This window comes from Hyla sarda, chromosome 9, assembly GCF_029499605.1.
Source record: "Hyla sarda isolate aHylSar1 chromosome 9, aHylSar1.hap1, whole genome shotgun sequence".
NCBI classification, from domain to species: Eukaryota; Metazoa; Chordata; class Amphibia; order Anura; family Hylidae; genus Hyla; species Hyla sarda.
The window spans coordinates 2275174-2290853 of record NC_079197.1 but is presented as its reverse complement, the minus strand read 5'-3'; the positions used below and the strand labels follow the sequence as shown (position 1 = coordinate 2290853).

General features: G+C 45.7%; 1 protein-coding gene across 8 annotated transcripts in view; it reads left to right on the top strand.

The window, feature by feature from the left end:
- The window catches only part of RXRA (retinoid X receptor alpha), a 237002-nt gene extending 222464 nt beyond the window's left edge, over nt 1-14538 (top strand). For 7 of the 8 annotated variants that reach the window (XM_056537919.1, XM_056537920.1, XM_056537916.1 and 4 more), the window contains 5 exons: nt 55-187; nt 2077-2168; nt 2928-3033; nt 5854-6339; nt 8745-14538. In XM_056537919.1, coding sequence (XP_056393894.1) covers nt 55-187; nt 2077-2168; nt 2928-3033; nt 5854-6001 — 479 coding nt within the window. In that variant the 3' untranslated portion in view covers nt 6002-6339; nt 8745-14538. The remainder of the gene's footprint in view (nt 1-54; nt 188-2076; nt 2169-2927; nt 3034-5853; nt 6340-8744) is intronic. The other variant, XM_056537917.1, reaches the window with a different exon arrangement.
- The last annotated feature ends 1142 nt before the right edge of the window (nt 14539-15680 follow it).

Below are 15680 nucleotides of genomic sequence, written 5' to 3'. Positions count from 1 at the left end.
TGCCCGCGGGATTATCGTTCTGCGTCTTGTAAAATCTTTTTCTGTTTTGCGCAGGTTGGAACGAACTCCTCATCGCCTCCTTCTCCCATCGATCAATAGCTGTCAAAGACGGAATCCTCTTAGCCACCGGCCTGCACGTACATCGGAACAGCGCACACAGCGCAGGAGTCGGCGCCATCTTTGACCGGTATGAAATAGCTTAGTGCTTGTGGATTTCAGGCTTCAGTAAGTTTAAGGGGATTTTCACATTTGCGTCATCTCAGCGCAAAATCCAGTGACAGATCAATTAGGGAAATCACCATGAAATGAAAGGATGGAAACAAACAAATCCGGTTCCGGAAGTAAAGATTCATCGTGTGGAATGAAAACATCTGCAACTTTATTCTTAACTTAGATTTTCTCACCATTTTCAAGATGTCTGCTTGCTGTCAGCGAATGAAAACATTTGTTGCATATAGAGCAGTATTTCCCAACTGTCGTCTTCCCAGCTGTTGCAAAACTACAACTCCCAGCATGCCCGGACAGCCAACGGCTGTCCGGGCATGCTGGGAGTTGTAGTTTTGCAACAGCTGGGAGGTCGACAGTTTGGAGAGCACTGGTCTAGGCTGTCGGGGCATGCTGGGAGTTGTAGTTTTGCCATAGCTGGGAGGTCGACAGTTTGGAAAGCACTGGTCTAGGCTGTCGGGGCATGCTGAGAGTTGTAGTTTTGCAATAGTTGGGAGGTCGACAGTTTGGAAAGCACTGGTATAGGATGTCTGGGCATGCTGGGAGTTGTAGTTTTGCAATAGTTGGGAGGTAGACAGTTTGGAAAGCACTGGTATAGGATGTCTGGGCATGCTGGGAGTTGTAGTTTTGCAATAGTTGGGAGGTAGACAGTTTGGAGAGCACTGGTATAGGATGTCTGGGCATGCTGGGAGTTGTAGTTTTGCCATAGCTGGGAGGTCGACAGTTTGGAAAGCACTGGTCTAGGCTGTCGGGGCATGCTGAGAGTTGTAGTTTTGCAATAGTTGGGAGGTCGACAGTTTGGAAAGCACTGGTATAGGATGTCTGGGCATGCTGGGAGTTGTAGTTTTGCAATAGTTGGGAGGTAGACAGTTTGGAAAGCACTGGTATAGGATGTCTGGGCATGCTGGGAGTTGTAGTTTTGCAATAGTTGGGAGGTAGACAGTTTGGAAAGCACTGGTATAGGATGTCTGGGCATGCTGGGAGTTGTAGTTTTGCAATAGTTGGGAGGTCGACAGTTTGGAAAGCACTGGTATAGGATGTCTGGGCATGCTGGGAGTTAAGGTTTTGCAATAGTTGGGAGGTCCACAGTTTGGAGAGCACTGGTCTAGGCGGTCTGGGCATGCTGGGAGTTGTAGTTTTTCCACAGCTGGGAGGTTGACAGTTTGGAAAGCACTGGTATAGGATGTCTGGGCATGCTGGGAGTTGTAGTTTTGCAATAGCTGGCTGGTTGACAGTTTGGAGAGCACTGGTCTAGGCTGTCTGTGCATGCTGGGAGTTGTAGTTTTGTAACAGCTTAATGCACCCTGTTAGGGAAACACTGATTTGGAGCCTGATTCCCCCTTCTGGTGACCTGACAGAAGTGCAGGGTTCGTTACAGTGTATTACAGATCTGTCTTGTATCTGCATAAAACCCTTGAAGACGCATTCAGACGGCCGTGATAAATCCTGCGCAGAAGTCGCGTATTTAGTGACAGTAATGAGACTGTATCCTGTCAGAACAAGGTCTGATGTGTGTGTGGACCCCCGGCTGTACATGGGCACCTACAACGCCCCTATAGATGGTATAAAACACAAGCGATCTGCGCATTCACACAAAAACACGTGTGAGAAGGTCGAGTTCACACAAGACGCTCAGTCATAATGGACATTGGGAGTGTGAAGAATACGTGATCAGTGTCTGGAGGACTGGGCTGTGTTCACACGCTGCACATCTGATCATTTCTGATCCTTTTTGTTTTGGGGTCATATCTGCCTTGGACAGGGCGGCGCTATAGATGTTACTTATTTGCCACAATTCATATTCACACCTTCAGTCCCGTATGTGATCCGACTGCTGCTTTTACTTTTTAGGGTCCTCACAGAACTGGTCTCGAAAATGCGCGACATGCAAATGGACAAGACCGAGCTGGGCTGCTTACGGGCCATCGTCTTATTCAACCCAGGTAAAATAATAAAAATAAATACTCAATTACTTAAAGGGGTACTCCGGTGGAAAAAAATCTTTATAAATCAACTGGTGCCAGAAGGTTAAACAGATTTGTAAATTACTTTTATATAAAAATCTCAATCCTTCCAGTACTTTTCAGCTGCTGTATGCTCCACAGGAAGCTGTGTAGTCCTTTTCAGTCTAACCACAGTGCTCTCTGCTGTCCGTATCAGGAACTGTCCAGAGCAGGAGAGGTTTGCTATAGGGATTTGCTCCTATTCTGGACAGTTCCTGACATGGACAGAGGTGTCAGCAGAGAGCACTGTGGTCAGACTGGAAAGAACTACACAAGTTCCTGTGGAGAATATAGCAGCTGATAAGTACTGGAAGGATTAAGATTTTTATTTAGAAGTAATTAACAAATCTGTTTAACTTTCTGGCACCAGTTGATTTGAAAATTTTTTTGTTCCATCCCTTTAAGGAGGCCCAGGCACAAAACGATGAAAAATAAATGTACGTCCAGCTAGAGATCTAGACCAAGCGTGACGCCAGGAGGAGTACTACACCATCTGTGCTGGCGCCAGAGCTATAGTGATAGAGCCAAGATGGAGATTGCAACCCTTGGGCACAGTCAACTCCATATTGTATCACATCAGCTCTTTTGTTTCATTGTATCAGTATTTATGGAAAACAGTAATAAGAGATTTCATTTACCTTCACTCATGTAATGGATCGGCCTCTGCCCTCTCCTAACCCGCTGCTGTTTTTTGTGCAGACTCTAAGGGTCTCTCCAACCCCTCGGAGGTGGAGGCGTTACGTGAGAAGGTCTATGCATCGCTGGAAGCTTACTGTAAACACAAGTACCCAGAGCAGCCGGGGAGGTGAGTACTTGGCATCCCTCCTGTATCGGGGACCTGGGCTTTGTCTCTATGTATTTTTGGCCGCGCCGCAGTATGCACGGCAGGAAATCCTGACCAGGTGTAGTATTTTTGGCCTGCGCAGCTTCTCTGCCGGTGAAGTTCTCGTCACAATTGCAAAAATAGAACAGGAAACCAGAGAAGACATTGGATGCTGAAGCGTTATAGACATGGCCGATATAGAAGAAATAAGGAGGATGATTCTACACGAGGAAAAGATTAAAGTCTCTGACCGTCTATGACAGTGATTCCCAACCAGGGTGCCTCCAGCTGTTGCAAAACTACAACGCCTCGTGATCAGACATCTTATCCCCTATCCTTTGGTGGTGGAGTACCACTTTAATATGATACACATTCCACATTTATTGATCTCCTAGATCAGTGGTCTTCACCCTGCGGACCTCCAGTTGTTGCAAAACTACAACTCCCAGCATGCCCGGACAGCCAACGGCTGTCCGGGCATGCTGGGAGTTGTAGTTTTGCAACCGCTGGGAGGTCAACAGTTTGGAGAGCACTGGTCTAGGCTGTCTGGGCATGCTGGGAGTTGTAGTTTTGCAACCGCTGGGAGGTCAACAGTTTGGAGAGCACTGGTCTAGGCTGTCTGGGCATGCTGGGAGTTGTAGTTTTGCAACCGCTGGGAGGTCAACAGTTTGGAGAGCACTGGTCTAGGCTGTCTGGGCATGCTGGGAGTTGCAGTTTTGCAGTAGTTGGGAGGTCGACAGTTTGTAAAGCACTCGTCTAGGCTTTCCGGGCATGCTGGGAGTTGTAGTTTTGCCACAGCTGGGAGGTTGACAGTTTGGAAAGCACTGGTATAGGATGTCGGGCATGCTGGGAGTTGTAGTTTTGCAATAGTTGGGAGGTCCACAGTTTGGAGAGCACTGGTCTAGGCTGTCCGGGCATGCTGGAAGTTGTAGTTTTGCAACAGCTGAAGGTCCACAATTTGGACACCACTGCCCTAGGGCTACCTGGCCGCAGCACAGTTTGCATGCTTACATACTGCATTTAAATGCTGCATCACAACTAATGAAAGCAAATGGAGTCAAGTGTCTAAGGGCGCGACCATAAATAAACTTATTTTTATGGTGACTTTGGGATTACAGTCGTGCCCACTCGTGGGTCACGTCCCACTTCACTTTCATCAGCTGTGATGCACCAGCATACCGTGACAAATTTTGGCCACGTGACCCGTGTCATTGCCAAAGTCATGTGACCGCACATACAACCGCTTAGCCAAAGGCAAAACTGGGACTTGCAAAAATACACGTGCTTCCCCCCAAAGCAGTGTGTCCCGTGCTTCACACAGACAGTATCCTCTGAGGATATAATGTAGGGTGAAAAATCAGTTTTTTTTTTTTTTTTTATGCTGATTTTTTATTAGCGTTTTCGGAACCAGGAAATTAGACTGAAGTCAATACAGGAAAAAAATCACTGATTCTGAAGCGGAAAAGGCACTGGTTATTTTAATGGTGTTCATGGAACCATACAGTCCAAGCTTTAGGCACTACTCTATGTCCTCATTCACACCATGTGCTGCTTATTGTTTATACGCTCATAATCTCAAAATAATAATGATCACCTAAAATAATAACCTCGCCCCACATTGTCCGAGGAAGCACCACAAGTAGCAGTAGGCGCCCATAGCACTGGGGGAGATGGGACCCTTCCCCTCGGCCATCATATGTTTTGGGTTAAATCGTAAAGTTCCACTTCCTGGATGGTGTTCAGAAAAGAATTGTTTTTCCTGGCGCTCGGACTTCTGTTCTCAACAACTCAGCAGAAATTATCTCCTTTTTTTTTGGCCTCTCTCCAATCTGTAAAAGGATTTGGTTTATTTTTTTTTTCCTCCTGACCACGTAGATTGCGTGACCAGTGGGAAAAAACTAAAAAAATCCGACTCGATCCCACGAGAGCCTAGTTAACAATTCATGAGTTTTCGGAGCTTCTCTCATGGTCCGCCAGGAGCCGTCTGCATTGAGTCTTAAAGGAGAACTCCAGCCACGATAAACTTATCCCCTATCCACAGGATCGCCCTCTGATCAGCTACTTATCCCCTGTCCTGTGGATGGGGACAAGTTCATTGTCAAGATCTTGTTCAATGTTATAATCCTCCCAGGTCACTGCCCCCATCATGATAAACCACCCCCGGCCTTTATTTTTATTATTTGTTAGTTTTTTACCGTGATATTGTTCTGTATTTTCTGCTCAGTCTCAGTCAGATTCACAGACTGGGAAGGGGCGTTCCCCAGCAGGCTGTGACATCATCTGAAGCCATACTGGGGAGAACTTCCTCCCTGACTCTGCTACACACAGCCCAGAGCAGTACAGTGTGAGATGAGCTATGATTGGCTAAGGCTGCATCCTCCCTCAGCACTCCAGACTGCATTTCCTGATTTTGGTCTGTGCAAGAGATGGGGGGGGGAGATGTGCTCTGGACGAGTAGGGAGACACCTAGTTGCAGCTTTTTTAAACACAAATAAAACATCGAAAACTTAATTTTTTTTTAAACACATTAGAAAGATTTTTTTATTTACCAAAAGGAGTACAATAGCAAAAAAAATTTTAATGATAGTGCCCATTTAACCCTTTTATGGCTGTGGACGTATGTAGTCGGGGTCCATCCTTAACATCAGTAACAAAAATAATGACGGGCACGAGTATCAGTAGAGGAGCGGTGGTGTTAAAAAAAAATAATTCACTGTATGGTCCCAAATGTTCGTGACTTTCTTATGACATTGTGTCTTATTCTTCTTTTAGTTGCTGATTTTTATATTTTCTTATCGACAGGTTTGCAAAGCTTTTGTTGCGCCTGCCCGCCCTCCGGTCCATTGGCCTCAAATGCTTGGAACACCTTTTCTTCTTCAAGCTCATAGGAGACACACCCATCGACACCTTCTTAATGGAGATGCTGGAAGCGCCTCATCAAATGACTTAATGTCCCCCCATGTGCCGAGGGCAATAGACTTTTTTTTATAGGACGCCCTCAAGAGACACTGTGGTCCCTCCACGCTTAAAAGAAAACGTCCAGGATCCCTCATCCTATGTCACATGTGCGCCTTCAGTCCAGCAGCAGAGCTATGACCGCGCTGTCCCACCAGCAACAAGTGATGGACGCCTGGGACGCGTACGGGCCGGGCTTGCCCTTAAGGTCTTTCGCTTCTTTGTTTTAGTCTATGATGGCTTGGTTGTCGCTGCTGAAGCTTCAGTCGCTGTTATCGGTAACTTTGGCCCCAGTATCTGAAACACAGAAAAAATCCGCACAGATCTCGGAGGGTGAATGTATTTTTATTTTTTGTTTTTAATACATATGATGCATAAGGACTGTGGAAGACTTTGACGATTCTTGTCATTTTAATGCGAGAGCTGGGTTTATGGGCGTCAGCGGGCGTCCACCGGCCGGGCTCACCGTGTATTCAACAGGCAGAGTTTATAGTTGGGGGGATTGACCCCCCCATATGTGATATTTAGGCCTTAATCATCGAAATAGAACATCTCAAGCTCGGTGCAGAGCTGGTCACGTGCCCCCCCTCTCCGGCCGGCGCTGTACGGTGAGGATTCGGCATTTGATGTGTGGACTTGTTTTTATCCTGTGGTGTAAAGTGCTGGAAGTCATACGGTAGCTCCACAGCCTGATGTTTTTTGGTTTTATTTTAGAACCATTTTGGGTGATTGGTTAGCTTGTATTAAGGCTCTTTTTTTTTTTTTTGGAACAAGGCACTACAGAATTAATGAATTATTTTTGGTTTTATGTATTCGCAAACGTTTTAGAAGCCCACAGACCGGGATTTACTGCCTCTTTAATAGAAAAATTAAAACTAATAAAAAAAAATTATATATAAAATGTCAGTATCAGAAAAGTGAAAAAAACTAAACAAAAACAGTGACTCTTTGGGTACCACGGGTAGAGTTCAGGGATTTTTGTCCAATGTTTTCAGATCTCCTTTGGATGTAGAGAGGGCTTCAGAGCATCACTTAACCTCTCTGGGCACTCTGGGGGGAACAGCAGAGGCAGAAAATCCCAGTCATTACGTCACCTTGTTATCCCCAAAATGTTAGTGTGAAATTACAATTGTCCATGTATCACAAGCAGCAGAGATGTGTACAACCAAAACAATGACTTTGTGCTGAGGTTCACCCTCTGCTCCGGTGGAGGATCTGATTCTGGCCCCGGTGGAGGGTCTGATTCTGGCTCCGGTGGAGGGTCTGATTCTGGCTCCGGTGGAGGGTCTGATTCTGGCTCCGGTGGAGGGTCTGATTCTGGCTCCGGTGGAGGGTCTGATTCTGGCTCCGGTGGAGGGTCTGATTCTGGCTCCGGTGGAGGGTCTGATTCTGGCTCCGGTGGAGGGTCTGATTCTGGCTCCGGTGGAGGGTCTGATTCTGGCTCCGGTGGAGGGTCTGATTCTGGCTCCGGTGGAGGATCTGATTCTGGCTCCGGTGGAGGATCTGATTCTGGCTCCGGTGGAGGGTCTGATTCTGGCTCCGGTGGAGGGTCTGATTGTGGCTTTAGGGAAGATCTGATTGTGGCTTTAGGGAAGATCTGATCGAAGCTCCAGGGAGGATCTGATTATGTCTCCGGTGGAGGATCTGATTGTGGCTCTGGTGGAGCATCTGATTGTGGCTCCGGTGGAGGATCTGATCCTGGCTCTGGTAGAGGATTTGATCCTGGCTCCGGTGGAGGATTTGATCCTGGCTCTGGCGGAGGATCTGATCCTGGCTCCGGTGGAGGATTTCATCCTGGCTCTGGGAGGATCTGATCCTGGCTCTGGTGGAGGATCTGATCCTGGCTCTGGTGGAGGATCTTATCGTGGCTCCGGCAGAGGATCTGATTGTGGCTTTAGGGAGGATCTGATTGTGGCTTTAGGGAAGATCTGATCGAAGCTCTGGGGAGGATCTCATTGTAGTTCCATGGAGGATCTGATTGTAGCTCCATGGAGGATCTGATTGTGGCTCCGGCAGAGGATCTGATTGTGGCTCCGGCAGAGGATCTTATCGTGGCTCCGGTGGAGGATCTGATTGTGGCTCCGGGGAGGATCTGATTGTGGCTCCGGTGGAGGATCTGATTGTAGCTCCGCCGAGGATCTGATTGTGGCTTTAGGGAAGATCTGATTGTAGCTCCGGGGAGGATCTGATTGTGGCTTTAGGGAAGATCTGATTGTGGCGCCGGTGGAGGATCTGGTTGTAGCTCCGCGGAGGATCTGATTGTGGCTTTAGGGAAGATCTGATTGTGGCTCCTGTGGAGGATCTGGTTGTAGCTCTGCGGAGGATCTGATTGTGGCTTTAGGGAAGATCTGATTGTGGCTCCGGTGGAGGATCTGATTGTAGCTCCGCCGAGGATCTGATTGTGGCTTTAGGGAAGATCTGATTGTGGCTCCGGTGGAGGATCTGATTGTGGCTGAAATAAAGATGTTAACTAGGCCTAGGAACTTCTCAAGATGCATAGCTGGTCCGGCCTCGTACTCAGGCGTCTTTCGTGGTGCTACCCCAGGGGACCCGCTGACTCTAGGTGTTCATCCACAGGGGTCTCAGAATCAGAGGAACCTCAGCAGTGTTGTGTTTTTGTTCCAGGGTCGGTCAGCGCTGAGTATCTGGCCTTTTCTTCGTCTCTTCTTATAATGGTCTATGTATATTTTCCAAAGAAACTCGTTCTCTCTTCTTCATTGTCGCTCTCTATTCTGCAGGAGAGCGGATACTCGGAACCTGAGCCAATGCTAAACGCACGCTTCTGTGAAGCCTCCCCTCCATCCGGTCCCTTTTCTTACCTGCAATTGGTCAAGCGCTATTAATGCCGTTGTTATACCTCTTCTGTTTATTATAATATAGTGACTAGCAAGGAGAATTGTGGGAGCACCCCCCCCCCCCCCCCAAAAAAAATAAAAAACCCAGAGCCGGGCGTTCTGTACCACATTAAATTAGGGGAGAGGGTAAAGTTTACCAACTAGTGTGTCTTTAGCTTTTGCAAAACTACAACTCCCAGCATGCCCGGGCATGCTGGGAGTTGTAGTTTTGCAAGAGCTGGGAGGTCTACAGTTTGGAAAACACTGGTCTAGGCTGTCTGGGCATGCTGGGAGTTGTAGTTTTGCAACAGCTGGGAGGTCTAGGCATGCTGGGAGTTGTAGTTTTGCAACAGCTGGGAGGATCACAGTTTGGAATGCACTAGTCTAAGCTGTCCGGGCATGCTGGGAGTTGTGGTTTTCAGCTGGGAGGTCTACAGTTTGGAAAACACTGGTCTAGGCTGTCTTGGCATGCTGGGAGTTGTAGTTTTGCAACAGCAGGGAGGTCTGGGCATGCTGGGAGTTGTAGTTTTCAGCTGGGAGGTTGACAGTTTGGAAAGCACAGGTCTAGGCTGTCAGGGCATGCTGGGAGTTGTAGTTTTGCAATAGCTGGAGGCCCCCATCACCCCCCTTGTTTGTCGCAGTCACAGATAGGAGCTCGGAGCCGGGTTTGTTGCCTTAATCTCTCTGGGGACAATGACCACCAGTTTGTTGGACTGACCTCTCGTTGTGTAATTTGTACTTCACTCTTGAGGCTCTTGTGTACATTTCCTCTGGACAGATAAGTTTTTAGAATTTTTTTTATTATTAACCCCTTCACGGCTGCCTTGCGGTAGAACAGTCAGAAACTGGAGACATAAAGAAGGCAAATAAAACATTAGGAGGGATGGAAAGATTGTGAGTGAGCAGCGTCAGCTTAGAATGGCGCCATTCTCACATATCAGGTTAAAGGAGATAAATCACGCCGATGGGTGCTACTGATAGTTATGGCAAACGTAAATACTATATATGCATCAATTTATAGGGAAAATCATTGCAGATACCTGTATACATATAGATTTATAATATCGCTGCCCGTCAGGGTCACAGTCTATGGAGAACATATAACTTCTGGCTGCAGTGTTTCCCAACCATTGTGCCTCCAGCTGTTGCAAAAAAAACTAGATGGGGCGCTAGATGGCAAGAACCTTGTAGTAAATTTGGCGCATCTTTCTCAATCTCTGTACACCAGACTTATCTGACAAGTTATGTCAAAGCAGTTTATCTAGGATTAGAAAGACAGAGCTGATTTCTTAACAAAATAACGACACTCTTGTCCGTAAAGTTGTGGATGGTATTACAGCTCAGTCAAGTGTAATACCACATACAACCTGAGGACTGGGGTAGTATTGTTCTTGGAAGAAATTAGCTCTGATTTTCTATTCCTGGATAACCCCTTTAAATCCGGCCAAAAATTGGAGGCTGCACTTGTCCTGCAAGTAGATGTGCCCATGGATTAGGATAGAAAAGAATCATCACATTAGGGGCGCCCATTTATAAGGATAGGGAGATATAGGGGGAATCATCACATTAGGGGCACCGTTATATTAGGATAGGGAGGAATTATCACATTGGGGCGCCCATATATTAGGATAGGGAGATATAGGGGGAATCATCACATTAGGGGCACCCATTTATAAGGATAGGGAGATATAGGGGGAAACATCACATTAGGGGCACCTATATATTAGGATAGGGAGGAATTATCACATTGGGGCGCCCATATATTAGGATAGGGAGATATAGGGGGAAACATCACATTAGGGGCACCTTTATATTAGGATAGGGAGGAATTATGACATTGGGGGCGCCCATTGGTTTGGATAGGGATATATAGGGGAAATCCTCACATTAGGGGCACCCATATATTAGGATAGGGAGATATAGGGGGAATCATCACATTAGGGGCACCCATATATTAGGATAGGGATATATAAGGGGAATCATCACATTGGGGCGCCCATATATTAGGATAGGGATATACAAGGGGAATCATCACATTGGGGCGCCCATATATTAGGATAGGGATATATAGGGGGAATCATCACATTGGGGGCGCCCATTGGTTTGGATAGGAATATATAGGGGAAATCCTCACATTACGGCGCCCATATATTAGGATAGGGATATATAAGGGGAATCATCACATTGGGGCGCCCATATATTAGGATAGGGAGATATAGGGGGAAACATCACATTAGGGGCACCTATATATTAGGATAGGGAGGAATTATCACATTGGGGCGCCCATATATTAGGATAGGGAGATATAGGGGGAAACATCACATTAGGGGCACCTATATATTAGGATAGGGGGAATCATCACATTGGGGCGCCCATATATTAGGATACGGAGATATAGGGGGAATCATCACATTGGGGCGCCCATATATTAGGATACGGAGATATAGGGGGAATCATCACATTGGGGGCGCCCATATATTAGGATACGGAGATATAGGGGGAATCATCACATTGGGGCGCCCACTGGTTCGGATAGGTAGATATAAAGCTGCAGATGGATTCCCTTCCCGGTCCGTCAGGATGACCACAGACAGGAGGACGCCCGGCTCTACCATACTGCATCAATTTTGAGATGCTGACGGGGATATTGTATACAGAACGCTCTGGGGATCACCAGCAATGAGAGTTCTCTTGTGTCGTTGTTGTGTTATTATGTATAAAAAAAATAATAAAATTTGTGTATTACAAAAGTAAAAAAAAAAAAAAAAAAAAAAAAAAGAAAAATATAGAAAGGTTTAAAAAATCTATTGTATCAGCAAAGTTTAAATGAAGATCTATTTTTGTATTCTGGACCTTTATCCCTCTGAATCAGTTTTGTATGAACCTTCAGGTGTTCTGGATTCTTGTGCAGTCGGGTTGTGAGCGGACGCCATGTGCGAGGAGTCATATATACACAGGTGGGGTTCAATCCTGTCTGTACGCAGCAGCAGAGCTGATACAATCCAATCTACGTACAATCAGATCCATTACATTGTTCTTATCCAACCACTCAATCCTCTCTCCATAAGTCTCTATATGTGGATGGACAAGGATCAGGCTGTGGCACATGAGCTGGAATTGTTTTCTGCATGTTACTGTACACAATACAGTCTTCTGTATAAGGAGAGTCCAGGTCTGTTTCCCATATTCTAACACTTTCTCAGTTTTCTGAATTCTATTTTTGCAAAATGAAAAAGTCCTTTCTTGTATTTTACTTATAATGAAATGTGACCACAAGGTGGCAGCAGAGGAGCATCAGCTATGATGTATATTGGGGCAATCACGAGGAGATCATTTTAGGTGTAAATGGGGATCTGCAAGAATTTAAAGAGAACCTGTCCACATAGTGGATGTGCGTACATTACCAGAACTTTGTTTCAAGTACGAAAGGCTATGGACAACATTTTTTAGAGATCTGTATAGGTTTCAGTAAATGTTTTCTACCATTTAGCTGCTTCTCAGAGAAAGATAAGAGGACCTTCTGCTCTTTCAGTGTTAGAGATAGGAGCGGGGAGGGGAAAGGATTACACACAACTTTATGTACGAACAAACTGGACGTACGGAGGAGAACATACATAGAGGGCAGCTCACACAGGCTGTAGATAAGGAGGTGAAAATAAATATGGGTAGTATACATGGAGGGCAGCCCACACTGACTGTAGATCGGTAGGAGAGCATATATAGAGAGCAGCTCACACAGGCTGTAGATAGGGAGAACATACATGGAGGGCAGCTCACACAGGCTGGAGATAGGGAGGAGAACATACATAGAGGGCAGCTCACAGGCTGTAGAGAGGAGAGCATACATAGAGAGCAGCTTACACAGACTGTAGAGAGGAAAGCATACATGGAGGGCAGCTCACACAGGCTGTAGATAAGGAGGTGAAAATAAATATGGGTAGTATACATGGAGGGCAGCCCACACTGACTGTAGATCGGTAGGAGAGCATATATAGAGAGCAGCTCACACAGGCTGTAGATAGGGAGAACTTACATGGAGGGCAGCTCACACAGGCTGGAGATAGGGAGGAGAACATACATAGAGGGCAGCTCACAGGCTGTAGATAAGGAGGTGAAAATAAATATGGGTAGTATACATGGAGGGCAGCCCACACTGACTGTAGATCGGTAGGAGAGCATATATAGAGAGCAGCTCACACAGGCTGTAGATAGGGAGAACATACATGGAGGGCAGCTCACACAGGCTGGAGATAGGGAGGAGAACATACATAGAGGGCAGCTCACAGGCTGTAGAGAGGAGAGCATACATAGAGAGCAGCTTACACAGGCTGTAGAGAGGAAAGCATACATGGAGGGCAGCTCACACAGGCTGTAGATAGGGAGGAGAGTATACAGGAAGGACAGCTCACACAGGCTGTATATAGGGGGAGAACATACATGGAGGACAGCTCACACAGGCTGTATATAGGGAGGAGAGCATACATGGAGGGCAGTTCACACAGGCTGGAGATAGGGAGGAGAACATACATGGAGGGCAGCTCACACAGGCTGTATATAGGGAGCAGAGCATACATGGAGGACAGCACACAGAGGCTGTATATAGGGAGGAGAGCATACAAGGAGGGCAGCGCACACAGGCTGTATATAGAGAGGAGGACAGCTCACACAGGCTGTAGATAGGGAGGAGAACATACAAGGAGGACAGCTCATACGGGCTGTAGATAAGGAGGAGAGCATACATGGAGGGCAGCTCACACAGGCTGTACATAGAGAGGACAGCTCACACAGGCTGTAGATAGGGAGGAGAACATACTTGGAGGACAGCTTACAGGCTGTTGATAGGAGAGCATACAAGGAGGACAGCTCACACAACTATTAGGGAGGAGAACATACAGGGGGTTTACAGGGAAGAATCACATAGGTCGTGCACATGTGGAGAGAAAGCAGAGCGCCCACTGAAAAATGTTTCTCAGTCTATTCAGCGGTGTCCATGGCCTGTAACTTATTTACCTTGTGTTTCCTTCCTGTAATGACAAATACGAGTAGTTTTTCCAGAGCTACTGTATTCATATAGAGAACATCATTGTATATTTATAAAAGTAACATTGTATGTATGGATTCTTGACAGGTTCTCTTTCTGTTCTTGTTTCTATATGTCCCTTTCTATACATCGCCTGCTCCATCTCGCTACAAATGTAATAACTGGCGCAACATGAATGACAGGCGCCATATTTGCAGAATAGACTTTACATGTATGTTGTTATAGGACATTTCCACATCTTACTTTGTATTTCCACTGCAAAAAAAACCCAGAAAGAAACCTTGCTGCACTCCAAGTTGTTAACCCTTCTGTAACTGCAGCATTGGACACCGACTTTGGCCTTGACTGGTCTCTCGCACCTTCATGTTTTCGCTGGAATCTCATTTGGGGGACAGCTGCGTCCAGCCCCCTCGATGTCTTTGGTTGTCGCTGGTTCTGATCTTGCTATGTATCGTGGGCCGCCGTCCCCACCGCCCTATCAGTACGCTGTGTTCATGTGATTATTGCCTTTCTGCTCAGCTCAGTCTTACTGTGAATCACTTCTGCACATGTTATTAACGTCAAAATGAAAAGCATTGGAAAATCCGACAATTTTCTTGATGAATACTGGTATTAGAATTGTAACAAATGAGCGTTTATAAATACAAGTTTAAAGTTGTGGCGTCTCAGCGTTGTTCTTTCTTAATGGTTTTATTGGGACGTTTCCCCCAATATACAAAGCAGGGTCACAGAATAAGATAAACAAGGGGTCTAAGCAGGTAGAAAGTCTATCATGAATTTATCAGTACAAATTCCTTTAAAAAAAATCCCATTTATGACACAATTGGGGAGATTTATCAAAACCTGTGCAGAGGAAACGTTACCCATAGTAACCAATCAGATCGCTGCTTATACTTTTCAGAGGCCTTGTTAAAAATGAAAGCGATTGGTTGCTATGGGCAACTCAGCAGTTTTTCCTCTGCATGGGTTTTGATAAATCTCCCCCAATGTCACCAATATTATCAATTAAAGCAATAATCATATAAGCATCAACATCAGATATGAGGAGGTAATTATGGGGCATTTTTAAAATGTGTTCGTTGTATGACGTCTCATCGATGATCTTTCTCTTATACAATATTGGACCCCTAAAGAATTTGCTTCAGACAACCCCCATTTGGAGACATTAAAGGGGAACTCCCGTGGAAAACCTTTATTTTTTATTTTTTAAATAAACTGGTGTCAGAAAGTTAAACAGATTTCTAAATTACTTCTATTAAAAAATCTTAATCATTCCAATACTTTTTAGGGTCTGTATACTACAGAGGAAATGGTTTTCTTTATGAAACACAGAGCTCTCTGCAGACATCATGAGCACAGTGCTCTCTGCTGACACCTCTGTCTATTTTTGGAACTGTCCAGAGTAGGAGAAAATCCCCATAGAAAACATATGCTGCTCTGGACAGTTCCTAAAATGGACAGAGATGTCAGCAGAGAGCACTGTGTTCCAAAAAGAAAACCATTTCCTCTGTAGTATACAGACCCTAAAAAGTACTGGAAGGATTAAGATTTTTTAATAGAAGTGATTTACAAATCTGTTTAACTTTCTGGCACCAGTTGATTTAAAAAATAAAAAAACGTTTTCCACGGGAGTACCCCTTTAAGTTTTATTCCCCTGGTTCAATTCAATAATCCACTCAAATCTGTGTTTCTCCATCTCTTGCAAAACTGCAGAATTCTGGTGATCAGGGCATGATGGGAGTTGTAGTTTTGCAACAGCTGGAACTCCACATGTTGAGGAACACTATCCTAGACCATCT